The sequence below is a fragment of the Danio rerio genome, chromosome 5, assembly GCF_049306965.1.
Source record: "Danio rerio strain Tuebingen ecotype United States chromosome 5, GRCz12tu, whole genome shotgun sequence".
NCBI lineage: Eukaryota > Metazoa > Chordata > Actinopteri > Cypriniformes > Danionidae > Danio > Danio rerio.
This window is the reverse complement of record NC_133180.1, coordinates 31,373,051-31,400,934: the sequence shown is the minus strand read 5'-3', so window position 1 is coordinate 31,400,934 and position 27,884 is coordinate 31,373,051. Positions and strand designations below refer to the sequence as shown.

Below are 27,884 nucleotides of genomic sequence, written 5' to 3'. Positions count from 1 at the left end.
TTTATTAGGTACACTTTACTAATACTGGGTTGGATCCCCTTTTGTCTTCAGAACTGCCTTAATCATTCATGGCAAAGATTTATCAAAGTACTGGAAATATTCCTCAGAAATTTTGGTCCATATTGATGCAGTTGCTGCAGATTTGTCGGCTGCACATCTATAATGCGAATCTCCCATCCACCACATCCCAAAGGTGCTCTACTGGATTGAGTTCAGGTGACTGTGGAGGCCATTTGAGTACAATGAACTCATTGTCATGTTCAAGAAACCAGTCTGAGATGATTTGTGCTTTATGACATGGCGCATTATCCTGCTGGAAGTAACCATCAGAAGATGGGTACACTGTTGTCATAAAGGGATGGACAAAGTCAACAACAATACTCAGGTAGGCTGTGGCCCTGACAGGATGCTCAATTAGTACTAATGGGCTCAAAGTGTGAAGATCTCCACCACACCATTACACCATCACTAGCAGCCTGAACCGTTGATACAAGGCAGGATGGAGCTATGCTTTCATGTTGTTGACCCCAAATTCTGACCCTAGCATCAGAATGTCGCAGCAGAAATCGAGAATCAATGTTTTCCAATCTTCCATTGTCCAATTTTGGTGAGCCTGTGCAATTGTAGCCGCAGTTTCCAGTTCTTAGCTGACAGGAGTGGCACCCGGTGTGGTCTTTTGCTACTGTAGCCCATCCACCTCAAGGTTGGATGTGTTGTGTGTTCAGAGATGCTCTTCAGCATACCTCGGTTGTAACGAGTGGTTATTTGCGTTACTGTTGCCTTTCTATCAGCTCAAACCAGTCTGGCCATTTTTGTCTGACCTCTGGAATCAACAAGGCATTTGCACCCACAGAACTGCCGCTCACTCAATATTTTCTCTTTTTTGGACAATTCTCTGTAAAACCTAGAGATGGTTGTACATGAAAATACCAGAAAGTAAGCAGTTTCTGAAATACTCAGACCAGCCAGTCTGACACCAGCAACCATACCATGTTCAAAGTGGCTTAAATCACCTTTCTTTCCCATTCTAATGCTTAATTTGAACTGCAGCAGATCATCCTGACCATGTCTACAAGCCTAAATGCATTGAGTTGCTGCCACGTGATTGGCTGATTTATATATATATATATATATATATATATATATATATATATATATATATATATATGGTAAAAAAAATAACAAAAGTTCATGAATCATATTAAACTAGAACAGATTATAACTGATTTTATAGTTTCATCTTTATAATGATTTTTATGTCAAAGTTATAATTCAAGCTACACATGATTTATTTTTATGAAGTGGCAGAAATGGGTTCTTATAGAAACTATAGCAAAACAAATTTTGGTCCAGCAATGTTTTCTCTTTGTGCCAAGATACAACTGTGTGCAGTGTGTACATTACCCTATTTTGGGCTATTTTGAGCAAACACAGAAAAAAAGCCCAAAAACATAAATGTAATCGTCAATTCCAGAGAGCATTACATTTGTATACTTATTCACACATTTACGTCGCACATTATTTACACAGTCTTTTTCAGTGCATTTGGTAAATTTAATAACCATGAAACAAATGCACAACCCTGTGATGTGCTGCAAAAAGATGCCCACATTGGTGGCTTAATTACACTTTCATCTGAACCAGACCAGAAACACTGTTTGTTTTCCCCTTCTATATATAGCATGCCAATGTGTGTGTGTGTGCGAGCATGAATGAAGCTCAAACATTGTGCAGAACTCTTCAGGGGACTATCACCATCACACACCTGCATGTTTGTGTACCTGTCAGCGTTTGCCAATCATGTGTGTGAATGTTTTGCTACACAGTAGGGTGTGTGTTTGCTTTAACAGCATATGCAGAAGCACCTTTTCGGGATGATGACGTTCAACCAGTATGTGGCACAGAAGAAAGTGAGACTGTGTGGAATCAGATGGAGAACTGAAGGAGACAGGAACTATCCTAAAGGTAGCGGTGTTTAAAAAGAGAAAGACAAAACATATGTGGGTACTTAGTGTAAATTCCATTATATAAAATTATTTAAAAAATTTAAATAACTAGACTTTAGAAAGTGTAGCTTGGTTATTCAAAACTAAGGGTATGCAGTATGCTATAACAAACATCACTATGCAATTTCTGAGATGCTCTGATTGGTTGCCAGATATTGCTGTGTTGTTTTTATGTTATTTTGAGTGGTACTGTAGGTATTTTTCATGATTATAGGTGGTTGCCAAGATGTTACTAGGCACTTTCTATAGCATTCAGGGTAGTTTGAGTGTACTGATATGCTGTTTCTAGATTAAGGTGAGTAGATTTCAGAGATGGAAATTAAACATTTTCTAGTTTTCTATAGTGTCTAAAATGCCCATTATTACAGAATCAAAGAATCCAAAAAAAAAACTGAGCATGCTTTTTAACATTTTCTATTTGTATTTACTATTTCCATTTTTTGCGTTTTATGCAAATATGCATAAACTTTTATTCTCAGTTTGAGCACAATATATACACCTTATCAACTGCAGTTGTTTCGTTGATTTTAATTACTTTGACCTATTAATTAAATGTTTAAATGTGCTGCGTTTGTAAGTGTGTGTGTGTGTGTGTGTGTGTGTGTGTGTGTGTGTGTGTGTGTGTGTGTGTGTGTGTGTGTGTATGTGTTTTATTGAATAGTGATGGTGGAAGTTTCGTGAACCTTTAAAATTGTGTCCAAAACAAAACAACACGCTGTTCGGGCCCTGCTACATCATGCACAAAAACAATATTATTTTAATTTATCATGAATATTCAGTATGTGACTACCTTGAAGCCAATAGCGTCTCCTTTGATAATTGATGATAAAAAGCGGTGCGGTCTGCACCTGTTCATCTGTGTCCATCTTCGGTTCTTCATGGATAAAGATGGAGAAGAACTAGGTCATCAGTGGAGCTCGTAGCGCTCTCTATAGGTGAAGATGATCAAGACACGACGCTGTGTGAACAGTTTGTCAGTGTGCTTGCTGCAGAATGCTTCAAGTCACCCTATCCACGGTGAGTATGGTTCAGTTCTAGGTTCACTAGGTGAAAGGTGAAACGTTTTTTTGTTTTTTTTTAATCTAATAGTTATTACCACACAATAATAATGGCAAACACTGGTCTTTCTATTAGGCTACACATTTTCTACAACCTTATGTTTAACTATTATGTCAGTGAGAAAACATTAATGAAATACATGCTAATTTGCATATATTTCTGTTCCTTTTCTTGGAGGGAGGGGGGTCTTTTTTTCAGTTCATAATTCAGGCTGTCAACTTGCTGCTAAGCAGTTTCTGTTCTGTTTTACTTTACTTCTGTCTTTAAGCTCAATACTCCTCAAACATAACATAAGCTATCACTGCTATGCTGATGATCTCCAACTATACTTTCCAATCAAACTAGCAAATTTATCATTAGAAAATCTTTTCCTATGCCTTACCGACATTAAGACCTGGATGACAAATAACTCTCTGCAACTAAATGAAAATAAAACAGAAGTGTTAATATTAGGTCCTGCTGCTACCAACAATTCAATTAAAACTCAGCTAGGAATCCTAAATGACAATCTGTACAATCAAGCCAAAAATCTCGGAGTTATCTTTGATCCACTCTTGCAGTTTGACAAACATGTAAATGCGGTTGTGAAGAGCAGCTTTTTTTCCAGCTTAGATTGGTGGCAAATGTTAAACCATTTCTTTCTAAAAAAAGATTTAAAAAATCGTAACCCATCCTTTAATCTCCTCTCGGTTAGACTACTGCAACTCTTTGTACATTGGCCTACCTTAGTCAACACTCTCTCGGCTACAGTTGGTTCCAAAATGCAGCCGCCAGATTAACAACAGGAACTAAGAAAAGAGATCATATCTCTCCTGTCCTCGCCTCATTGCACTGGCTACCTATAAAATACAGAGTTGATTTTAAAATTATTCTTTTCACTTATAAAGCTTTGCACAATTCTGCCCCGGCCTATGTCAGGAAGCTTATTAGGCCATATAGAGCTTTTAGACCACAGGTGTCAAACTCAGTTCCAAAAGGGACGCAGCTCTGCACAGTTTAGTTCCAACCCTAATTAAACACACCTGATCAAACTAATTGAGTCCTTCAGGCTTGTTTGAAACCTACAGGTAAGTGTGTTGGAGCAGGGTTGGAACTAAACTGTGCAGGGCTTCGGCCCTCCAGGTATTGAGTTTGACACCCCTGTTGTAGACCATTAAGATCCCATGACCAGTTTCTTTTGTCTGTCCCTCGGTCTCACTGCAAATCAAAAGGTGATCGAGCTTTCAGTGTTGCGGCCCCAAGGCTCTGGAACAGTCTCCCTCTGAACATCAGAATCTCTCCTTCTTTGGATGCTTTTAAATCTAACTTAAAGACTTATTTTAACTCTCTTGCCTTTGAGTGATGCATGCATGTTATTTTTTATTATTTGTATTTTAGTATTACTTTTAAATATATTTCTTTGTAATTTTTAATACCAGTTTTTTTTTTTGTTTTATTGTCTAGCTTATTTTATTGTAAAGCACTTTGGATCAACTACGGTTGTGTAAAATTGTGCTCTATAAATAAAGTTTGCCTTGCCTTGCTTTTTACAGTGATTTCCAACATATTGCTAAGATACTGTCAGTTTGTTTTAGGTGGTTGCTTGGACTTTTCTGCGCAGTTTCTGTGATATTCTTTGTGTTATATAGTCATTTTGTTGCTGTTTTTTTTTTCTAAGCTGTATATGGTGTTACAAAGTATCACCTGAAATGTTCTGGGACATTGGGTCTTTCTGGCTCAAGCTATATTTGTAGATATATTTACATTTTATAATTTAGCACAGGAATGTTCAAAATTTTAGATGCCAAAGATCTCTAAATATGATCATCTTTGTGTCAAGGAGCCATCCTCATTCTTTTAACTTAGTCTCTTTACTCATCAGGGGTGCCCAAAGCAAAATGAACCGCCAACTTATCCAGCATGTTTTACACAGCGGATGCCCTACCAGCAGCTTCCTAGTACTGGGAAACACCCATACACTCTCACATTCACACACACACACTACAGCCAATTTAATTTCTTCAATTCACCTGTACCGCATGTCTTTGGACTTGTGGGGGGAAACCGAAGCACCTGGAAGAAACCCACGTAAACACAGGAAGAACATGCAAACTCCACACAGAAACACTAACTGACCCAGCTGAGGCTCGAACCAGTGACCTTCTTGCTGTGAGGCGACAGCACTAACTACTGCAACACTGCGTAGCCCCAATAAAACACATACATAAATTTACTTTTAAATAAAGAAATAAAACCAAACGAGCAGGTCTAAAGCATTATAGGAAGAAAATTTCATTCTATTCCACTCATGACCACTCAGCTTAGCAGATACTTTTGGCCAAAGTAGCCTAACATTATTTATAAGCTAAGACAAGGAAGCATCCATCATTAACGCTCTTAATTTCAGCCCACCAGCCATGACTCTTGAAAACCCTTAAGATTTAACATATCACATCTCCCTAACAAGGAGCACAGTTTGAAGCAATATTCCTGTCCACAGGACAAACCGTACAGGACAAATTACACATCAAAGTTTAAAAGTTGAGGTCAGACGTTTGTTCAGACCCCTAACTCAGTCTGTACAGTCTAGAAATAGTCTTAGCAGGCAGCACTAATGAGACAGAGAAGGTGAAGAAGAGCAAACAGAAAGAGAGGGGGGGAACAGTGTGTCCTCAGTGAAGAAGATGCTGCAGTTTTCTCTGAGCTTTATGAAGATGCCTGTTTCTAGGGAGAGCAGATGATGACAGACGCTTAACGCATCACAGCGTCTCCACCACACATCATCCTCTGGGAGTTATCCACCTTTTTTACTATTTTATTTTAGATTATGGATTGCACTTCCGTTATGGAAAAACTTCCATTCAATATTATTTCAAATAATAGGTTTGCACTACAAATAGTACTTATATATTGTGTAAACTGTCTGAAAGTAAGGTTTTCTTACAATCATATAGAATCGTCATATATAATTTCTCCATATCTCTAATAAAATACATTGTGCATTTATAAAGCGTGCTTCATACAGAAGGCCCGTAGTCAGGGCGGATATATGGTTCGAAAGACCCACACTTCCTCTGACAAAGTCCAGAATTTGACCCCAACGTGAGCTCATTTGTCCCACTTTGACTGCTATACCGTCATAAAATGTGAAAATAACCAATAGAAGAAGACTTTCAGACAAATTTCAAAATTAACTATTAGCCAAATTTGACTGAGAAAGGTGGAATGAGCTGTCCCGTTTGTTATTTGCCTATAGGCTGTTAGAGTTTTTATTTCAAAACAAGTTTTAACAGATTTCTAACTGTTTTCTTTTTAAATAATGGATGACAATAAAGTTGTATTTTAAAATGAAATATTTTTTCATATTTCTTTTTTTCATTACATATTTTTCAATGCTTATCTTATAACAGCACCCCTGAAAAAAAAAAAAAAAAACTTGGTCCAGGAGGGCCGGTGTCCTGCAAAGTTTAGGTCCAACCCCAATCAGACACACCTGGGCTAGCTAATCAAGCTCCTATAGGCTTTCTAGAACCATTCATCCAGGTGTGCTGAGGCAAGTTGGAGCTAAAATCTGCAGGACACCGGGTCTCCAGGATCAAGTTTAGACAGCCCTGTCTTATAACATTATTTATAAAACTGTAATAACTTACAGTTTAAACGCAAGTTTGTAAACATATACCTTGTAGTAAAATTTGGTAGCATTTTGACAAAATTGTAGGAAATTTTGGTACGTATCACGGGGGTAGCACAATCGCCTCACAGCAAGAAGGTCACTGGTTCGAGCCTCGGCTGGGTCAGTTGGCATTTCTGTCTGTAGTTTGCATGTTCTCCCCGTGTTCACGTGGGTTTCCTGCAGCTGCACTGGTTTCCCCCACAAAGTCCAAAGACATGCGCTATAGGTAAATTGGGTAAGCTAAAATTGTCCGTAGTGTATGTGTGAATGAGTGTGTATGGGTGTTTTCCAGTGATAGGTTGCAGCTGGAAGGGTATCGGCTGTGTAAAACATATGCTGGATAAGTTGGCGGTTTATTCTGCTGTGGTGACCCCTAATTAATAAAGGGACTAAGCCAAAAAGAAAATGAATGAATGAATAAATTGTTGATACAATAGATCAATGTTTAAAATATTACTAAAATATATAATTATAACTTATAATTAAATAGAAAATTAGGCAAATAACTGCAAAAAGGTCCACTTTTTGAGAAAGAACCCCCCCTTCCAATACGCTGCCTACGGGCCTGTACAGGTGAGTGGGTTTGACAAAAACCATTTATCAAAACACTCCACCCAGCACTTCATTCTCTGAGCACAGTTCCTTTGTATAAAGCATATCTTGTGTGTATTGCCTTTTCTTGTTGAATTGCTGAATGCCTCTTCAATTCAGGGTTTCTGCAGATTTCACCAAGTTAAATGTAAGAATTTATAAGACCTTTTTAAGACCATAATGAAGGAAATTTTAGACTTATACAAAACTAACTGCTAAGGTTTTTTTTTCAAGAAAATATTTTCACTTGCCCTATCAACAAAAAAAATTACAATTTATTATGTTTAATAATACAATAATTATTATTTATTTATTCGTTTTCTTTTTGGCTTAGTGCCTTTATTAATATGGGGTTGCCACAACGGAATGAACCGCCAGTGGGATTTTTTTTAACCAGTGGATGTCTTTCCAGCTGCAACCCATCACTGGGAAAATAATAATAATAAAATAATAACAAATAAAAAGAAAAACTTTTAAACAAATGTTACGGTAAGGAAAGTAATTAAAACATGATGGTAAAAAAAGTAAAAAATGATATTTTTAAATAAAAGTTTTATTAAGATTGGGATTGTTGGTGATTGTATGTTAATGGACAAACTGGGAAGCTGTACATAAGCAAAGAAAAGTTAAGACCTGTTAAAAAAAGAATTAATACCTACATTACAACACAATATTTCAGTAGATTTAAGATTTTTTATTATATTATTATTATTATAATTTTTTTAGATTTAGGACATTTTAAGACTTTCTTAAGACTACGCAAATACCCAGTCTATTGTAAGTCATTTTGGATAAATGTTCCAGCGTGACATTAGCATCACAATCAACTCTGAGTTCAATTTACTTTGTTCCACCATGTTAGTTCCTTTTTGTATACCTTACAGTACAAAAATATTAAATTTTGTTATTATTTTCCCATAATTTTATTGTAGGAAATATTTCCTGTCTCACTTTTCGAAGTTATTCATAGTCTCCTAACAGTAATTTGTTAATTTCAATAAGTTTCCTTTTCATACCTTCTATACTCGAATACCCTATGAACGACAGCTCATTATATCCAGTTGTTTAAAACACTTTTTAAAATACAGATTAAAAGAAGTTACCTCCATTATTGACACAAAGCATAATGCAGCATAGGAAAAACATGGATTCCCACCTGACACCTTGCATTAATGTACAGTTGGTGTGGGATGCAGCTTGATATGGGGGTCATGAAGTTGATGAAGAGTTGCGTCTGGTGGTTTATTAGCGATTATGTCAGGATGACCCGTGCTGACTGAAGCAATCTGTCAGGGTTGTTCAATCCCTGAGCGAGAGCACTAGCTGGTGCTCCTCAACACACACAGATGGATCACGCCAGAAAACAGATTGCTTCATACCTCACTGTCCTCAAATCCAGCAACACAACATTGCATAACACACAACATGGCAACCAGGCCTGGGTGTTTATTTACACTTTCATGCATGTTTAGTGATGGAATGCAAAAGATGTAAACCTCTAAACATCAGTATGGCAAGATTTTGGGAGATGTGGAAGGACACTCGTCGGCATTTTTTGCTCAGTATACAAGCTGTTCACAGCGTAAACGCTATTCCAGAATATCAAGGTTCTTATTGCTCATAATTTACCTGGGTTTAACAAACAACCCTGACTTTTCGTACACAAAAATCCCAAAACACTGATTTAATGTCATTATTTGCAGTCAATGGTGCGAATTTTCAGCATCATTGTTTTGCAAAACTCTTGTGTTCATGGATGCTTCAGAAATCAGTCTAAGTTTTCCATTTGATGTTTAAGTTTTTTACTAACAATGCTGAAAGAGTTGTGCTGCTTCATGTGTTTTTTGTGCAACAGTACTTAAAAGGGACACCTTGTCGGCACAATAGCCTAGTGGTTAGCACTTCGACATATGGTGCAGTAGCACTTCAGGGTGTCCCAAATTCGAATCCCAGCTTGATGACATTTCCTGTCCCTGTCTCTCTCCCACTTCCTGTCTATAATACTGTCCAATCTACTTAAAAAAGGTCAAAAATAAATCTTTAAAAAAGGGACACATTACAATGATAAATAACAGACAATTATACGTAACAAAACATTTGATGTAAATTTAACAGTTTTGTTCGGCCACTTTATTAGGGACAACTTACTAGTACTGGGTTGGACTCCCTTTTGCCTTCAGAACTACCTTAATCCTACGTGGCATAGATTCAACAAGGTACTGGAAATATATATTTTTAGAGATTTTGATCCATATTGACATGATAGCATCACGCAGTTGCGGCAGATTTGTTGTCTGCACATCCATGATACCAATCTCCCGTTCCACCACATCCCAAATGTGCTGTATTGGATTGAGTCTGGTGACTGTGGAGGGCATTTGAGTACAATGAATTCATTGTCATGTTCAAGAAACCACTCTGAGATTATTCATGCTTTATGGCATGGTGCATTGGAAGTTGCCATCAGAAGATGGGTACACTGTGGTCACCATAAAGGGATGGACATGGTCAGCAACAATACTCAGGTTGGCTGTGTCGTTGACACAATGCTCAATTGGTACTAATAGGCACAAAGTGTGCCAGGAAAATACCCCCCCCCCCCACATCCCTACACACCATGACCATTGAACACCACACCATGACCTCTGGCATCAACAAGGTATTTGTGCCCACAGAACTGCCGCTCACAGGAGATTTTCTCTTTTTTGGACCATTTATGTAAACCCTAGAGATAGTTGTGCATGTAAATCCCAGTAGATCAGCATATTATAATGATTTCTGCAAGATCACGTGACATTGAAAACAAGTAAAAACATTTTTAATAGATTTTATACATAACTTCATAATATATAAGTAGCCTATTTATAATAAGAACTGCACGTTTGATCAAATAACTACAGCACTTGCACAAAAACATTTAACTATTCCATTTGACTTATGAACTTTATAATGCATATAAATCCTCACAGAGACAGCTAAACCTTATTGATGACACTCTAAGATTGAAATCTCCAGTCTTTTTAAATACTTTCTTTCTTTTTGCATACTCCAGTGACATTCATTTCAGGATTGCAGCAGATGCTTCGGTGATGCTGAAGCAGAGGATGTTGGGAGAGCTGCCCACAGATGGGATACAGATGACAGATTAATCCTCTCGAGTGAAAAGGAGAGATGAGGAGAGTTATGAAACATCACAAACATCTCAGGTAAGAGGGAGCAGCGAGGCTCTTTTCACCCTTAATCTCTCATGAAAGTGATTTATATTTCAATATCGCTCCCTTACAGGGGATTTTTATCAGTGCACTAGTCAGAAAGTCTACAAAGAGGAAAATAAATGGGTTATGATCTTAAGATTAGTCAACCTAAGAAAGCAGAAAAAATAATGTCCCCCCCCTCCCCCTGGCCAGTCTGCGACCTAAAATAATCACGCTAAAAAAATTCCTCCAGTTCATTTGTCTTAAGAAACAGTCCAGTATCCCCTTAATGGTAGCGGATGTCATAACTTTGAGGCATCGCGCCGAAGTAACTGGGCCTGGATTTAGCAGAGCTTTCCAACGCTTTTCCTTCCCTCGCTGCCATTTATCCTGACATGTTAATAGGTGGTTTTGAATTACGGCCTTATCTCTGGGACTCTGCAAAGAAATAGAGAATGCGCACTCAGCTCTCACAGACCTTTTCAATTTATATACCTTTGATTTCATCTAGCTGCCCATTTTCATCCGAGGCTCTTTTGAGAGCCAGCCAGCGGCGTCTACTCAATGTGTCTCTAAGGATTATATCTTATGTCCTTTCCTCCATTTTAAAGCGGTCTGCTGTTTTGTTAGTAATGGTTCTTTTTTAACAGGCAGCAGACAACCTGTAAATGGAAGGCTGTGTTCAGTCATGCGACGTACGGAAAACGTTGCTTTGTAACCTCAGACATGATGACGACTGCGTGAGGCCGTTCTGCTAAGATTACCCAAAAGAAACGCTCCACTGTCCATCTATATCCATATACTCATTGCACGTGAATGAATTGGCCTGTCTTCTGTTTGGTTAGCAAAGACCGCACATCATCTTTTGGGTTTCTAAATCTCGCCCTGGTTTTGTTAAGTACATACAATCCTTGTAAACTATTATAGCACGTGTGGACACTGGTAAAATATTGACAAACATCAGAGTTCTCAAACAAGTAAAAAAAAAATGAAGAAACTTTCTGGTACACTGATACTCTTGGTGAAGGATAAAGTGATGTCCACTCCACTGGCAGGTTACCGAGTAGAGAATTTAATATTGATTAAATAGTGCCACCTAGCCTTGGGTCATGGTCATTATTATTGCTCAGAGTAATAAATATTAAAGGGATAGTTCACCCAAAATGTAAAAAAAAATTCTGTCATTTACTCACCCTCTATAACAGAGGTCACCAACCTCGTTCCTGGAGGTCAGGTGCCCTGCAGGGTTTAGCTCCAACTTGCCTCAACACACCTGCTTAGGTGTTTCGAGTATACCTAGTTAGACCTTGATTAGTTGGTTCAGGTGTGTTTGATTAGGGTTGGAGCTAAAATCTGCAGGACACCGGACCTCCAGGAACAAATTTGGTGGCCCCTGCTCTTAGTTCAAAAGCATAATTTTGAGCTATTTGAAAAATGTTTTGGAATTTTTGACTTCTGTAGTTTTTAGTTTTCCTTCTATGGAAGTAAATGGTTACCAGTTTTCATCATTCAATATATTAAATATTGATATATATCTATATATTTTTCAATATAAAAAAAAACAATTGAAAAACCCAGCTAATTCATTCATTTTCCTTCGGCTTAGTCCGTTTATCCATCATGGGCTGCCACAGCAGAATGAACCACCAATTTATACAGCATTTGTTTTACACAGCAGATGCCCTTCAGCTACAAACCATTACTGGGAAACCTATACACATCTACCTTCATACACATACACTACAAACAATTTAATTTATCCAATTCACATGTCTTTGGACTGTGGGGGAAAACAAAGAACCCAGAGGAAATCCACACCCAGAGGAAATCCACAACAATATGGGGAGAACACCAACCTCGATGCTGTAAACGGAAACCTATTAATTAAAAAATTCACATTAAGCTTTTACCAAAAGAGTTCAACACTGGCTGAAAAACACTAGTTATGCATATAGCCCGTTCTAATTCGATATTATTCATAATCCAAAATATTACTAATTACTGAAATAGTATATAAATAATAAAATATAAGTCTGCCTACTTTAACATTAGGCTTGATTCATGACTATTGCCAAAGATTTTTTATTATTTCATTTTGACAATCAGTGGCTTGAGGGTCATGAGAATGACTAATAAGAGTCTCGTCATGTTCATGGTCAAATATCTTTTATTTCATCCTTTAAGTTGCCATGTTATACAACCAAACAAGAAGAAATTATTTTTATTCATTGCAAAACATATAAAATCTAGCAATAGCAAAAAAAAAAAAAAAAAAAAAAAAAGGACTTGAAGATGAGGATTTGAGTGCATGAACACTGAATTGCCTGAACACTTGAGAGGTGGCTCAGCACTAGGAGAGGTCATAAGAGAAAGGTCTTCACAGGAGCAATGACTGGACATGCTTATTCACAGCTCCACTCGTTACGAGGTGTCCATCTGAGAGGTTTCTGAATGATGGAAAAAGAATGGCTAGGTAAACTGGATGTAGACATTTTAAAGCAGTTATACTGCCTAATTTTAAATATGAAGCACCTATTTGCTATCTGACTGAAAGAATGATGACTTGCATGTTACTCCATGATTTCAACAGAATAAACCAATAGCATGCTCATCCATATACTACAAATTATCCTTACTATTAGTGAATGCAGACCTATTCATGTACATAATTGAGTACAGGCCATTTTGAAAATGAATATTTTTCTCCATTTCTTTGTGAATTTAGACTATGTATTTTGGTGCATTTAAACAAAAGAAGATTTATTGAACAGATATATTTATTAAAATAATATTTTAGTCACCAAACATATTTAGAAATTGAAAGAATACAATTAAATTCAAAACAAAATATTGCAACAAAAAAAATTACAACCTACAAAATTTCAACCAAATTTTACATTTTTTCCCTTCTTTTGATTTTTCCTCTTTTAAAAAAAATGTATTTAATATTTTTCTATAACATTTAAATTTGGGTGCACTAGATTTTGGACCGTTATCATAAGTTATTTTGTTAGATTAGCTCCAGAATTGGCTTCAGAACTGATTAATCTAATGTATATACACAAATATAATATTGCATAGCTTCCTATTAAATATGAATTTAAAAGATAGATTTGTGAGGGGTGTACTTTTATATGTTGAGCACTGCACATGTGTCAAGTTGCCGTTCATGATGGTTTGGCGCCATCTTGCGGCTGAATTTTAAAGGGGTGGTCCAGAATGTTATTTTTAAGGCTTGGTTGTGTTAATAAGATGCAAAGCAATGTGTGCTCATGTTTAACTTGAAGGAAATCGTGTTATTTTTTCATAAATCTCACTTTGATTATACACAGCTACTCAGCTAACATGAAAACGACTGTCATATTTCCTAGTTCCTCTAAAAGGCCCACCCTCAAGTGACTCTGATTGGTCATCATCATAATATGCTGTGATACGCCGATCGGCTTCACGTCACGCCCTGACAAGCACGCGCGTTTTGTGTAAACAGTCAGTCAGTCAACACGTGTCTGTAACGAGTGAAAATGGGATGCGGCTCCTTTAACTGTTTCTGTGCCTTTTAGTGTGTTTATGCGTGTATACGATGAAGTATTTGTAACACGAGAAGCGCATGTGCGCGGGAGAGATTTTTATTGTTCTTTTTCTCTCATGCTCGGATTAAGTTATTTTCTGTGGTGACAGAATAAAGCACAAGATGTGAGATGAGACCTTTGTGAGCCTGGATTGATTTGTTTTTGATGTTACACTCCAGTTGGGAAATCATTGCTGTATTTTTTTTAAATCAATGCGTTACAGGACGTCTTTCATGCATATGGGGAATATGCCTGTGTAAGTAACATGAATCGTTCACATATCTTTTGCGACTTTATTGTCCGAGTTGTAAAACGCATAGCAAAGCTGCCTATAGAGAGAAACTCTGCCGTCTCCCACAGATAGACGCAGGTGCTGGCCAAGAGTGCGTGTATGTGTATGTGTGTGTGTGCGTTTACAGCCGTTTGATAAATATGGATTTGTAACGTTAGCTAAGTCGTTAGCGGTTACCATAATTTCCCGTTGTTTACATCTTTGCTACAACACACCGTTAAAGTTAGACACTGTACATGTCATGATCAATTTTAACAAATAAAAACACTTACAGGTCATGACTCAGAGTTCACAGCGTCTCCTTGCTCCATCTTTGAGGAGATTTTAACTGAATCCAGCACTGAACTGGGAGAGATTCTGGAAGCTGTGTTTTGTCAAATCATGCTTGCTATGTATTTTATAGTTCTCTGGAACATAATTAATATTGAACTGTAAGCACTTCTGTGTTTGGGTCGTGTCATTTGGAAGCCCAACAACAGAAACAGAACAGCTCTGTGGAAACAGCAGGATGGCATTTCTCTCTCTGCAGTAACGTTACAGCGCCTCTGGCCACGGCCTTTACCTGCGCAGTGTGGGATGCGCAATAACGAACTTTTGTGATCTCACAGGGGGCGGAAGTATTTTTTGTAGTCCCCAAAATTCGTTAATTGTAGGCGTTGCTAAGCTAACTCTGTACAAATCAAGGTCTCCCTTTGCATTAAACTTTGAATATTTTACATTCAGAGATGCTGTTTATGTTCACACAGCTACATTACACATCAACTGAAGTTTAAAATATAATATCGTAGTGGACCACCCCTTTAATAGCCTAACAATAAGTAGGGTAGCCTAATGTAGATTGCATCCAATATTTTTTTCCCTTTGGCAAGATTTACATTTAAGGCTCAGATTAATGACAACATATGTAAACTGCTTTTTAATTTATTAAAAATATTTTCCCCACTCCTGCAAAACACTTGCGCTGTTTGAATGCACATAGATCTGCCCCTTTCCTGTCATATATTACACATGCGCACTTCATTGCGCTAATGCAGTTCATGGTGCTTACATGCCTTATGGCATCAATCTAGTTGCATGAATAGATTTATTCTTAAGTCAATTGTTAAGATCTTACGCCAGTAAAGAAAAACAAGTTAACATATTTAATCATTGATCACATATGTGGTCTGCTTATTAATTATAATCGGGTTAAGAACATAAATGTAAATTGTCACTAAGAGTTTTTGAGGCTCCACAAATAAAAACAGCTCCAAAAGAAAGTAAGCTCAGTAGTAGAATGCCATAACTACCACAAACAGTATACAGACAGTATACAAAAACTCTTATAGAAATGATTTACCAATCAAATTGTAACACTTTTGGTACAGCGTCAAAATAGCACTAAAGCATGTGCTTGCTGGAGAGAACAGTTTTTGTAAAGATAGCTCTTTGCTGCAAGATCTCCAGAAATCTAGGTTATGTAAAGTAGAGAAGAATCTTACGTGTTTCATTGAAGAGGAAGGAGTCCTGATACTCTTTCATGTACTGTGAGGACCTGGCCTCATCCAGGAAGAGAGAATAAACCCTTTTAATGTCCTCCACTTGGACTTCTGTGCCCTGTGAGAAATGTACGATCACAATCAGAACACACACAAAAAAAACGCTTGTTTCCAGTATTATTATTTTTTGTAGCACAACCATAATGTGCATGTGTGTGTGTTGACATTACCCTGCGTTTACGGCACACCAGGCCTGCAGTACTGATGAGCTGGATGGCGTAGCGGAGTGAAGTCTCCTGTCCGATACGTGTTAAAACTGTATGTGCCTCTTCACTGAGCTCAACATCCTCCTCCTCACAGCTAAAGCACAGGTGTGTATAGCAAGAAATGAGGCAAAACTCGAAATTCACAGATTTGATATGATACATGAACGTACTCTCACCGAATCTTTAGGATCTGTCTGGTCTCTTTCTCTGTGTAAGGAGTAGTAGCGATGATAAGCAGACGGTCCAGCATGTCTATGGGAATACCATGAGGACTCTGGTAATTGGTGCCTCTAATTCTGTTAAAAGGAAACGACAGTGGATGAGGACAAATGACCCACTTTATTATCATCGACTATATTATTATTGACTACTATATACTAATATATAACCCATATTATTATCATCTGGCAGTTGTTGTTGTTTTTGTGTTATACCGAGTGATGCCTCTGTTGGTAGCCATGATGAGTACAGGAGAAAGATCACTCTCTAGGGCTCGGTTCAGGAATGAAAAGCATTCTATGTCCAGCATGTGGACCTCGTCTATGAAAAGAACCTGCAAGCACAAAAATGCTCAACAAAGGCAGTTTTAAAGCAGCCATAAATCATATTTATTGATTAATGCTCCTTTTAACTAATTTCGAAAGCATTAACATAAACACAGAAACAACCCACATGAAGCATTTCTTGTCAGTGACACAAAATAAAATAAAAATTCATAGTGTTTAAATTCTTGTGTCATTATAGCATAAGTAAAGCTTTTTTATTTTATTTTTTTAATAAAATTTTTCAACAGAACAACAGTGGTACTTGTATCTCGTAACAAGTACAGACAGACAGTTTTTGTTAGACATTAAAATGCATACAAATAAAAGACATTAAAATTTGTTAGACATTAAAATGCATACAAATAAAATAAAAAAATAAAAGGAAATTATAAACTAAATTTAGAAAGACATAGTCACTGAATGCCCTCAAGAAAAATCTAGAGGGAGGACCAAATGCACCAGAAGTCCTGAGTAGGTTAATTTTTCCAGTGGTAAAATTGTGATCACTCAGCCACATATTGACTGAAGGTATCCGAGCAGTTGACCATAATTTTATTGACAATAAAATCTAACATTGCAATATTTTTTTATTCTGCGATATAGTAGTGTGTGATTGAATACAATTTCACTGGACTATTAGGAAAGAATTTGAAATTTTAGATTGATTGGGATGAATCTGTAGGGGAGTGCATGCATAAAATAAGAAATAACCATAGAACAATTCAATAAAAAAAAGATAAGAACAGCATTTAATTGTTTTTCGAGGAGTCAAAATGTATTCAGGTATACAGTAATTGAATAGTCAAAAGTAAAATAATTCTGCATAGTCTTCTTTTTATAAACAAATCAATAGAATTTATCGCTATTCATTTAATTTAAAGTTAAAAACAGTACAATTTCTTACGTCCAAATGCTTTTTAAAACCCTCAATATAATGATAAATTATAATCCAGACCCAACATTGCGTATACTCGTTATGTGACGATTGCGAATTTTCACATTACGATATCTATGCTCAAACGATATATTGTGCAGCCCTAAATAATAGTACTGAAACAATTTCTTTACTCACGATCAAGACACAGTTCCACTGTACAATTCAGAAGGTGTACCTTTGGGGAAGTTATGTTTTTTTAATCTATCAAAAAATGTATCATTTTTAATTCATGTGGTTGTCTTGTTGAATGCTGCTATTTTGTGACTGTTGTATGGTTGTATTTATGTTATCAGTGTTAAAGACAAATTTCCTTTTACTGCCAGAATAGACAAACTTAAAACAAACAAACTAAATTATTTATATTCAGTGAACAGAAAACACTTCAAAATATTTAAAGGCATGGAAATTTTCGTACGAGAAATTGCTTGAATGTGTTTTTTTGGATATATTATTTTACCCATATGTTTTACATTTTATTTTCACAAAGATTATTTGAAACTTTAAATCTGAATTTTTGTAAATGTAATTCTGAGGACTTGAAAATTAGATGTCATTTCTTTGATCATAGATTTAGTTATTATAAATTCAATAAATAATACAGCCAGGAAAGATTTTTTGCTCTTTTATAAAAAAATTTTAAACAAATAATAATGCATTAAAACATAGATTTTACTAAAAAGAAAAAGCCAACTCTTTCTGTTGGCTGGTAAGGTAAGGTAACACTTTGACTACCTTACTAGTCTGGGTCTACTTACCCCAGGAATAATTTCAGCTTTGCCTTCCTCTCTCCATTCAGACACTTTAGCATTGATCTGCTCCCGAACCTCTGACTTAATCTCTCCTGTGTCGCCTGCAGAACAGACCATCAAACAACACAGCGCATACTCAAACATCTATGAACAGATATTATTAAAAAACACCACTCAAAGAGCAGTATAAAAACAATTACAAGAGCATGGCAAACCTGAAAATAAGGCCAAGAATCCCTGTGTGCGGCTGTTGATGACGTCAATTTCATGAAGAGAGACGGTGTGAACAACCTCCTTCCTTTTTTGAAGTTCCCCCTCTGGACACTGCACAAACTGCGTCTGAAATAAACATTAAACACAATAAACATATATAAAAAACTCTCTCTGGGAACTGGTGGCATTGATTGATGGATTCATTTCACAGATGAAGACAAACTGTGTACCTGTGCTCCCATGGCATCATAGTCTCTTGCTCGAGTAAATGACCGTCCAAGCTTGCTAATCTTCCCTGTGGCTTTATCAATAGTAATCACATCTCTGCAGAAAATGAAATATGACATTATGAGGTCATTTAACAATTTAAGCACATGAAAGCCTGAATAATGAGGTTTGGCTCAGACCTCAAAAGTTTAGTTTTGTTGTTTATTCATATAATAAATGAGAATTATATTGTATAAGTCTTGCCAAAGTAAACACACTGTTCAAAGCATATTTAATCATTTATCAACCTAGCAATAAATAAAAGTAATCATCATCATTTTCAAACGATCACTATAATTATTAACACTGCTATTGTGCAGCCCAGTCTGGCGAATTTGTTATAAATAGAAAATGACCACAGATTTCAGCTTTAAAATCCACCTACCCGGCTTGTACTCTCTCTTTACTGAGGCTCTCGATCATCTTAGTCCCCAGATCATATATGGTTTCCATCTCTGTCGTCTTCAGAGTGAGTTTACCAACTTTTGCACCCTTAACACAATCACAGAAAGGAGATAAACTCATTCACAACCAACAGGGTTTACTTAAGGACATTCCAAGCCTCTATGTAAGCTCAACTTATAAAAGTAGCTGAAAACTAATTTCTCACTTTCATAGTAATTTAAAAATTCATTTCCCACTGAAGGATGATAAACATCTTTAATAATGCTTCCTAGCCAAACAATTGAATTGGTTTAGAGAGCATTCTAGAAAGTGTGTTGCCTGATTAAATCTTCTGTTTGTCAGGGAATGTTTTTTATCTGGATTTTATCAGATTAAATAAACCTTTATTTTGGTCTATGGAAAATAGACATATGCCGAATTGCAGATATTCAATAATTCACATGAACGTGAGCAATATTGCTATCGTGGGCACAAAATACAGTGACTAACTTTTAGAGTGCCTTTGAGGAATATTCAGATTGTTGTATTGGCAGTGGTTCAACACAGCACCAAATGATTGAAGTCTAAGCAGGGCAATTTATTTTCAAACATTAACATTTTCACATGAACATCTATACAGTAAGGCTTCTTTTGTTAACATCAGTTAATTTAATTAAAGCCTTCTGTACACACCATTTAAAGAGGAGCTAAAGTGCAGGACACTTTGGGATTCAGGTGTGTGATTAAACAGACAAATACACTTAATATGTAAACGTGTGCCCTGCGTGTTTTATTTTAAACACAACTGATTTTCTCTTAAATGAGCGCAAACAGTTACTAAAGTAATCGAATGCTTTCCTTATAGATCTGTGCATTCTTAAAGTGACCTCTACTATGAAACAAAACGAGAGATTCGTTTTTAGCTCTTCACTTCTTTAATAACAGAGGTGTCACTTTTTAATGGCATGTACTGATTTTGGATAATATGCCTGTTTAAGTAATCTTTTTTAAACAGCTTAGCTTAATATTTTAATACAGAAAACAGTTTAATCGGAAAAGCAATTAATCTGAACAAGACAAAACTAATACCAGCAGAAGCCTAATAGAGAAAGAGGAGAAGACTCACTGTTCCTGTAGCAGGTCTGTCAATCTGAATCTCTACCACCTCTCCTTCAATGATCTCCGTCTCCTCTCTGGCAGACCAAAAACACAGAACATAAGTCGTCATGCCATTGTTATTGCAATTAAACTAACCACATACCAGAACAATCAAAACAACTATGAATCTATAATATCCAATGAAACATGATCCAAAATAAATGTTAATCCTAAATTCATTACACACTTTGATAAGGAATATTATAGCTCACATAAAACAGCAAATGAGTAACTTATATTTTCAAATCCTTAATCTGCAAATCTTTTAATCCTCAACTGAAGATGTCCACTCACTTTTCACAGCTCAAAATGTCAAAGTAACAAGCATATAAGGCTTGTCTTTGATTGAAGATTTGACAGTAATGTTTATTTCTTCATTCAGGCTCACTCACTTTATTCTGACTCCTATGGCCTTGCGGAATGCTTGGCTCAAAGCCTCAGTCTTGCTCATCTCCAGAGAGAAAATCTCACTCCCAGCCAGAGCAGTGAAAGGTGTGTCAGGACCAAGTGACTGGGCAATACCTGGACATTAAACAGAGCTCACAGTTATGAACAGGTACTGCACTTTATTTACTATAATATAATATAATATAATATAATATAATATAATATAATATAATATATGCGTGTGCATACATTGATGAACAGATATATAACATTTTAGTGAAATAAGATGATAAAAACCATAACAAAAATAAAAATAATAAAAAACAAACAATAACAAAAAAATTAATAAATAAATATCGCCGTTAATCTCATTTCAAAGTTGCGTTGGAAGCTGGGTCTATTCTACGCAAGCTATGGTGACTTTCACCTTGATATTTTAGCACTGATGTATACCTGACCGGTGAGCTGTGCTCTTCAGGAGTAAGGACTGGTGAGAGTGTTATGGAATTTAATAACGCACGCCAAATGGAAAGAAAAAAAAGCTTCCGCATTTTGCGATGTGTGTGTGTGGTCCTTTACTGACAGCTGCGTGTGGATCTTGAAAATATGGCAAAAAGTCCTACATGACGGTAATAGTTTGATCGCAGTGTTTACTTTAATAATGCCACTAATATATACATACTCCACGTCTTAATTCCATTTCTGTTAAGTTCAGTTATGACTTTAGTCGGATTAAGGTGATCAAAATAATAATAATAATAATAATAATTAGCTGTTTCGAGCTTATGTAGGCCTACAGTTCAAAATCCGTGTTTAACTGAATAAACAGTTAGTAAACACAAGTACGTCTTATTGAACATCCTTTATTTTCATCACCAATTATCATAGTAGAACAGTTTCTCAAGCAGTTTGTGATGCATTTTGGAAACAGGAGATGAGTCCCCGGTCTAATGTGCCACCTGGCTTTAGAAACTCGTTCTCAAAGACTTAATATTTGGGTAGCACGCATATTCTGAATGCCTTCGGCAGAAATCAAATGAGCCATTTTAATCTAGATTAATTCCAAAATTAATCGAGATTAAAAAAAATTTAATCTATGCCCATCTATAATAATAACATAATATTCCATAATTTAGCATAAAAACATAAAAATTATATGAAAAAAAACTAAACAAATTTTTGCAAAATTAAGTAAATAGGACACATTCTAACGTATGTGGATGACATATAAAGCTTTATTAAGCTTTCACTGTTTTGAATGCTAAAGCAGAGTTCAGACAAATTTTTACTACTAAAATTTCATTAAATTTAACATGATTTTTCCAAGGCTTTAAAGTAAATTTTCATGACCTAATGTTTCATGCAATGTCTACATATGCGTAGTAAAAGAAAAACAATGCATATTCCAATTTCTTACAACATATCGTAAAATACCCAGCAATCTACTTAAGTTTCAATTAATTTTTATTTCTATGTAAAATTGATTTAGAAAATGCTTACACAGCACTAATAATGTGAGAGTACACAGTACAGTACACAGATATCTGTTTTTCATGACTTTTCCAAAACTTTGTGGGTTTTTTGTTTTTCCAAAACTTTTTCAGGCCTGGAAAATGTCATGTGAAAATTCCATGACTTTGCAGGTTTTCCATGACGATATGAACCCTGTTAATGAGTCCTTTATGCATCTGTACCATTTACACATAACATTTAAGAAATTAATGATACACACAACTACAGTGATTTAAAAAAAAAGTACAAATGCTGTGCAACAGCTTAGTTTAACTTTGTAAATGAGTTATTTACTCTAAATTGAATTATTCATAATAATTATTATGAAAATAACACACCCATAGCAATAGCTGTCTTGCCCGTCCCAGGTTGGCCAGCGATAAGGACTGCGCGACCAGCAATCTGACCATCTTTGATCATTTCAAGAATCAGCCCGGCTGCCCTTCGAGATGCCAGCTGGCCCACCATCCCCTGAGACACCTAGTGAAGGAGAAAGGTTTATAATTTAGAATTGTTTATTATAAACACACTGTGATTCACATTTAAGCCACTGGTAAATCAATTAGAGTCTAAGATTACCTGTCGTGGCTCCAGAGCATCATCCAACCCAAGGCCACGAATGTGAGAGTGTGCGCCTATGAGAAAAGCCAAGATGTGTGTCACTTCAGGAACAACTTTGCTTGATTTTGTATTTCCATTTAGTATATTCATTCATTCATTCATTCATTTTTCTTTGGCTTAGTCCCTTTATTCATCAAAGGCCGCCACAGCAGAATAAACCGCCAACTCATACAGCATATGTTTTACACAGCAGATGCCCTTCGTGCCTCAAACTGGTAGAAACATCCATACGCACTCATTCACACACATACACTATATGTCTAATTTAGTTTATTCAATATACCTATAGCTCATGTCTTTGGACTGTGAGGGAAACCGGAGCACCCGGAGGAAACCCACGTCTACATGCAAACTCCACACAGAAATGCCAACTGGTCCAGCCAGAACTCGAACTAGCGACCTTCTTGCTGTGAGGCAACAGTGCTAACCACTGAGCCACCATGTTGCCCCCATTTAGTATATAGCAAATAAAATATCTTCTCATTGCATTAGTGCTGTTTTGTATTTTTTTATTTAACTTATTTTAGGATAGATAACGTTAGGTGTTTTCTTACCGATTCTCTCAATGCGAGTGATGTCCCGCACCTCCGGAACCTTTGTGGTTGCCACCTACATTAGTGAACAAACAGGTAAATATAATATTCGTTTAAAAGTTATTTATAAAGACATATTTTATTGTGTTTTTGTGTATGTGAGTGTTATTTATATGTAATTTGACCGCTCAATAGACGTTAGGCGCTTGCGTTGCCATAGTGACACATTCAACACAGCAGAAGAACTAACGTTAGCTGAACGGCAACATTAGCAATGTAACGTTAACTTAGCACAAATATATAACGTAAGATGCACAGTTTTAATACAGTAATTCGTGGCATATGCTCTAATAAAGCGATGTACGTAATGTTATATGAATTTCATATTACAGAAACGTTGACATGATAACGTTAGGTGAACAACAATAAAACAAGCTTCATGTTCACGTTAACGTTGGATAAGAGTTCTCTGAGGATTCCCAAAGTCCAAATGTCTCAATAAAAGCAACTTTCACAAATTCACACATCAAAATACCAAACTTCTGTATTCGGAATTATTGTTGTAATACATTGACGCACATGTGCTAAAAGCGAGCTCACTCACATATGAAACGTATTTATTGTCATTAACAAAACATTTCAACGGCATACATACAGCACAAAGTAGTGGTGCATACATTTGTGTTATGTGTTTAACCTGAGCAGGTAGCAAATAGGTCAAGAAAGCAGAAATAAAACGTTATTTATAACATACCTGCGCTGCCATGTTCTCTCGCGAAAGGCGGTTGTATCTGAATGGGTGCGCATTGGAAATTCGTCCGGGGGAAACAAGTGACCGTCTACATGAGTTCTGGATTCTTCGTTCATGTATCAAATATCACACATGAGAAAAAACATCACTGATGATATATTTTGTTTCTATATAGAAGATCAGTGGTTAGTTCTTCATGTCACTTTGTTTTTGAATGTCAGCATGATGTAGACCTAGTTATAATAATGTTTATACAATACATTTATAATGATATTTATACATGATCAGACTAGTCCGCTACTTAAGCAAAACTGATACAAAAACTTAAATTTGATTTTCTAGCTCAGGCCCAAACAAATATTTGTTGCATTTCTTAATAGTTTAAGTTCATTTGATTGACTGTATTAAAATTAGAGGATAGTATCAATGCATTTATTGGGTAAAATAAAACTGCTACCTTTTACTGTAATACGTTCCCATTCCCAGAATTAAGCTTGGTACACGGTCATAACCATACATGCAAAAAAAAAAAAAAAAAAAAAAAAAAAAAAAAAATATATATATATATATATATATATATATATATATATATATATATATATATATATATATATATATATATATATATATATATATATATATATATATATATATATATACACATACACACACACACACACACACACACACACAATCACTCCTCTAAACTCATTCAACTGACTGAAATCTTAGAGCGATCTCAGGTAGACAAAAGCCCAACCCAGCCCATCCCTGATTGTGGCTATTTTAAGGCAGTGCCGTGCCAATGTTTTTTAGGAATTATATATTAATTTAGTTCCTTAAAAAAGTAAATAATCATATAAAAATAACCTTTGGGTGTCATCACCATACAGCAGGGTTTCTGCGGGGTCCTAAAAAGTCTACAAATTTAAAAATCGAACTTTTAGGCCTTAAAAAGTCTTAAATTTGCTGTTCTAGGTTAAATATTTTTGCACAGGTCTTATTTTTCCAATGTCCACGTAACGTGACAGCAACAGCAGTGGGAAAGGAGGAATGTTTTTATAAAAGTTTAGAAAAACTTGAGGGATAAGTTTGTTAAAACCAAAAAAAAAAAAAAAGGCCATGGCAAAATTTTGGCAAAAAATTGTAGAGCAACCAATTTTCTGTAGTTATTAATACTTAACTTTAATTGGTAAAACTGTCAGAGATATGAACAAAAGTGAATGATGCATTTCATTTTAAAAATCTTGAATGGTTATAAAAATCTTTATAATCATTATTAAAAAATCATGAGAAATAGTTTGTTTAAAAAATCTTGAAATATATTAATTATTTGATGTATAGTTCTGGAAACTTCCTACTTCTCAGTTTATCTGTCTGACTTGTCGTTTTCAAGAGCCTTGTCCATTTGGGGATGTGTGATTAGTCAGCAGAGCTGCGCGATGCGGTGCCAGGCGAAAGTATAAATCCGCCTAAAGATGTTTGTTTTTTTTTCTTTTTGATCTTGTGATTCAAGTCTTAAATTTAATATGTAATGGTCTTACAAAGATCTAAATTTGACATTACGATATCTGCAGAAAGCTTGTACAGCTGTCGCCGCCCCTCTATTCTCTATAAATGATATTTTCCTTGTTTTATCAGGAGAAGATGGTAATATTCAATTAGTATTGCATCATTTAGGTGAAATTTTATTGATAACTGCAAAGTGTCTTAAAACAAAACCAAAGTAAATCTTTATAGTTGTTTTAAAATCAACATAAGGAAGAAGACTGTTTAGTTTATTGAAACAAATTAAATGGATAGAAGAGCCTGTAAAGTCATTCCTTGTCTGTGTTTGTTTGTCTATTCTATGTTTTTATTTATTTTTATATTATTGGTTTGATTAGTATTTGTGCTCTGTTCTGTAAATGTAGATGAAAATGTTTGAATTGTGCCTCGTATTTTTTTTATACTGCAATAAATTAAAACACGTGACCAGAGTTCTGACGTGGAAACGTATGACGCGATGTTCAAGTTCAAAGATGAAAATAATAAAGAAAAACGGGGACATTATTTATCTGGGTATATGGGCCCTCTGTTATTATACCTAATATTTATTAAGAGATGTTCTGTGTTTAATAACATTTAACAAAAAACTGTAGTGTACATACAGCTCCTGCTGCTCTAATTGACTTAAGGGTGAAATTGTGTACATTTAAATGACCCTCGTCATTCTGTCACCACGGCAACACGAGTTGGTTTACAAATCCACGCTACTGTCTATAGAGTGATCGATTCTGATCATCCCGCTGCACAACTCTGAGCAAATCTCCCCTCGGCTGAGTTACATCAGTTTGGAAAGTTGTTTTGGAGTTGTTGATGATGACGCTGCGACGCTCACAGAGGACCAGGACTGTCCCCGGACACCTCAGGGACTTCTTGCTGGAGCGACACCTGAAGAACGCGGCTGTCCTTCCTGCCCTTCGTCCCGCAGCCCCAGTCCCCCCAGTGGGTGAGTGTCTGCAGGAAGAGCCGCTCTCCATCCACGGTCGGAGTGTACAGGAATACCAGGGCATCTACCGCAGTGTGATGGACTCCACAGTGAAGAAGCGTGCTGGCCGATACACCCTTCAGAAAGGATTGGAGGTAAAGCAGCGGCTGTGGGAGAAGCTGGGCCGGCCTGCGCTGCTGGAGACCGAGCAGCCTGATGGACGTGTGCTCATCACGGAGATCAGGTCCGAGTCCAGCGTCCCCCCTCAGATCAAGGTGGACATTAGCAAGGAGCCGCTGCCCAAGGAGCCCCGGAGGAAGAGGCCCAGGCACTGAGCCATCCTAGTGCCAGATGAAGGATAATGGGCACGTATGTACATACTGTATATATTGTATATAGTTATAGAATAAGTTTTCAATTAATCAAATTGAACTTTTCATTCAAGTTTATCACATTGCTGGATGTTTTGGTGATTGTCCGTGCTGCTCATATTCGGCTCTTGGGTTCTTTTGGATGTTGACATGCGGTTAGTGAGGTTTTCTAGGCGGTTTCTTGCGTGTTGCTGGTCTCCTCTGAGTGGTTTTTGGCACATTAGTGGTTGTTGTTAGGGTTGTTAGTGTTGGCTGTTGGGTTAGGGTAGGTTAGGGTCCCTCACATGGTTTGCAGCTTGACGTGCTGTGAGGGCTTGTGTGCATCAGTGATGCTGAGAGCTACGCCACTGGTACTTCACAGCTACCGGTAGGGTCACCCATAGTGGACAGGTCTCAGCTGAGATGCCTGACCAAGACAAACCACCTGATTATGGACAGCAGAAGATTGGCCTGATGCTCCAGACAGAAGATGTCCCCTGTCACCACACCACGCACACACACACGCACACACACACACAACACACACACAACACACACACAACCACCACACCACACACACACACACACACACACACACACACACACACACACACACACACACACAAACCGCACACACCACACACACACACACACACACACACATACACACACACACACACCACACATACACTCACACACACACACACACACACCACACATACACTCACACACACATACACCACACACACACACACACCACACACACAAACACACACACACACACACATACACACACAAAAAAAACTAAATGTTTATTGGCAAAATATTTATTAATTACCTTAATTTAGGAATATTTTTAATTATTTTGTTAAAGAAACTCTTATCCGTGTCTTGAAATAG

General features: G+C 36.6%; 2 protein-coding genes across 7 annotated transcripts in view; both read right to left on the bottom strand.

Annotated features, from left to right (window-relative positions):
• The window catches only part of ube2g1a (ubiquitin-conjugating enzyme E2G 1a (UBC7 homolog, yeast)), a 215,238-nt gene extending 212,326 nt beyond the window's left edge, over positions 1 to 2,912 (bottom strand). For 3 of the 5 annotated variants that reach the window (XM_073949894.1, XM_073949890.1, XM_073949892.1), the window contains exons 1-2: positions 2,797 to 2,912; positions 1,866 to 1,959 (exon numbers count right to left, since the gene is read on the bottom strand). The gene's annotated coding sequence lies outside the window, so the exon portion shown is untranslated. The remainder of the gene's footprint in view (positions 1 to 1,865; positions 1,960 to 2,796) is intronic. The other 2 variants (XM_073949893.1, XM_073949895.1) reach the window with 1 other exon arrangement.
• A 9,739-nt stretch (positions 2,913 to 12,651) lies between these two features.
• Positions 12,652 to 24,227, bottom strand: ruvbl2 (RuvB-like AAA ATPase 2). Of its 2 annotated transcripts, none has more exons than XR_012405746.1 (15): positions 24,168 to 24,210; positions 23,435 to 23,489; positions 22,839 to 22,894; positions 22,598 to 22,739; positions 20,753 to 20,882; positions 20,329 to 20,395; positions 19,204 to 19,310; positions 18,782 to 18,875; positions 18,554 to 18,677; positions 18,345 to 18,439; positions 16,542 to 16,660; positions 16,284 to 16,403; positions 16,072 to 16,201; positions 15,160 to 15,959; positions 12,652 to 13,696 (listed from the first exon to the last, which is right to left on the bottom strand). XR_012405746.1 is itself a non-coding variant. In NM_174860.2 (15 exon segments), coding segments are annotated over 15 exon segments (1,392 nt in total). In that variant the 5' UTR covers positions 24,180 to 24,227; the 3' UTR covers positions 12,655 to 12,923.
• Between the last annotated feature and the right edge of the window lie 3,657 nt (positions 24,228 to 27,884).